Below are 1243 nucleotides of genomic sequence, written 5' to 3'. Positions count from 1 at the left end.
TGTGTGTGTGCATTAATGTATATTGCTTGAGAAGAAAGGAAGTAGTAAGAAAGGTTTTTGAAAAATGGGTATTCCAATGTAAAGCGCATTGAACTACTTTTTTTGGAAATGCGCTATATAAATGTTATATATTATTTATTATTATTTACTTGAGAGTAACATACAGAGAAAAGCAGGAGAACAAACTGATAACATCTTTCACTCTCTATTGCCCGGGTACCCATGATCCAATCTGGATGAACTGAGGAAAATAATTCATTGAAAGTGCCTTTCCCAAGGACACAATGTCAGATCCCTGACGCGATTCGAACACACGAACTTACGGATAGGAGTCCGAGAGCTTAACCACTGAGCCATTGATGCCACCCTTTTCCCTCTCCATTTCTTCTTGCATCACGACGATCACAACCTGCAGTTTTTCATTCCTGTCAGACATAGATTATTCTAGCTGCAAACGCTCAGTGACCCCCACCACTCCTCGACCCCCGCCACCATTTTGAACTTTCTGACGTAATGCTCGGATCAGGTAGGCCCCACAGATGATGTCGTCTGTTCTTGTTTCGTGTAATGAAAATGTGACTCTTGTTTGGCAGCATCGTAGGTCAACCCCCACTCGATCCCCTAAACAAACAAACAAAAACATGCAGACAAATAACCAAACAAACAACCAAACAAACAAAGAAAAAAAACACACGAACGAACAAACAAACAAACAAACAAAATACATAAACAGACAAACAAACAAACAAAAAAGCAAACAAACAATTAAACATTTCAACGACACTGTCCAGTTCGTCCACTTGTCTAAGACAACCACCTTTTCCCCCACGACATTGGGTGGTTGTCTTTAACAATTCCTGCTGTACTCACGTTCTCGCCATCTCTCCCGGCAAGTCGTGTCCTGTACGGTAAGGTTGGAACCAGTGCTCGCAGCCCAGTGACTGAATGTAGCCCTCAAACTGTGCCATGCTCATGGGGACGCCAAGTGGCTCCAGCTCTCCCCTGTTGATATACATGTGAAATCAAGCCCTGTTTGGGGATTATAGACACGCACACACATACACACACACACACACACACACACCAAACACACACACACACCAAACACACACACACACACACACACGCACGCGCAAGTGCGCGCGCGCGCAAACACACATACACACATGTACGTTCACGCATTTATCAACATATACATACATCATCACATACGTACGCGTAATCACACACACACACACACACA

The 1243-nt window shown here is 43.4% G+C and overlaps 1 protein-coding gene across 1 annotated transcript in view; it reads right to left on the bottom strand.

The window, feature by feature from the left end:
• Window positions 1–319: 319 nt before the first annotated feature.
• The window catches only part of LOC101856371 (putative methyltransferase DDB_G0268948), an 8327-nt gene continuing 7403 nt past the window's right edge, over window positions 320–1243 (bottom strand). Inside the window, exons 5-6 of the mRNA XM_005106042.3 lie at window positions 871–1002; window positions 320–425 (exon numbers count right to left, since the gene is read on the bottom strand). Coding sequence (XP_005106099.1) covers window positions 320–425; window positions 871–1002 — 238 coding nt within the window. The remainder of the gene's footprint in view (window positions 426–870; window positions 1003–1243) is intronic.

Source organism: Aplysia californica, unplaced genomic scaffold (genome assembly GCF_000002075.1).
Source record: "Aplysia californica isolate F4 #8 unplaced genomic scaffold, AplCal3.0 scaffold00508, whole genome shotgun sequence".
NCBI classification, from domain to species: Eukaryota; Metazoa; Mollusca; class Gastropoda; order Aplysiida; family Aplysiidae; genus Aplysia; species Aplysia californica.
Note: the sequence above shows the minus strand (reverse complement) of the source record. Positions and strands in the feature narration are given on the sequence as shown.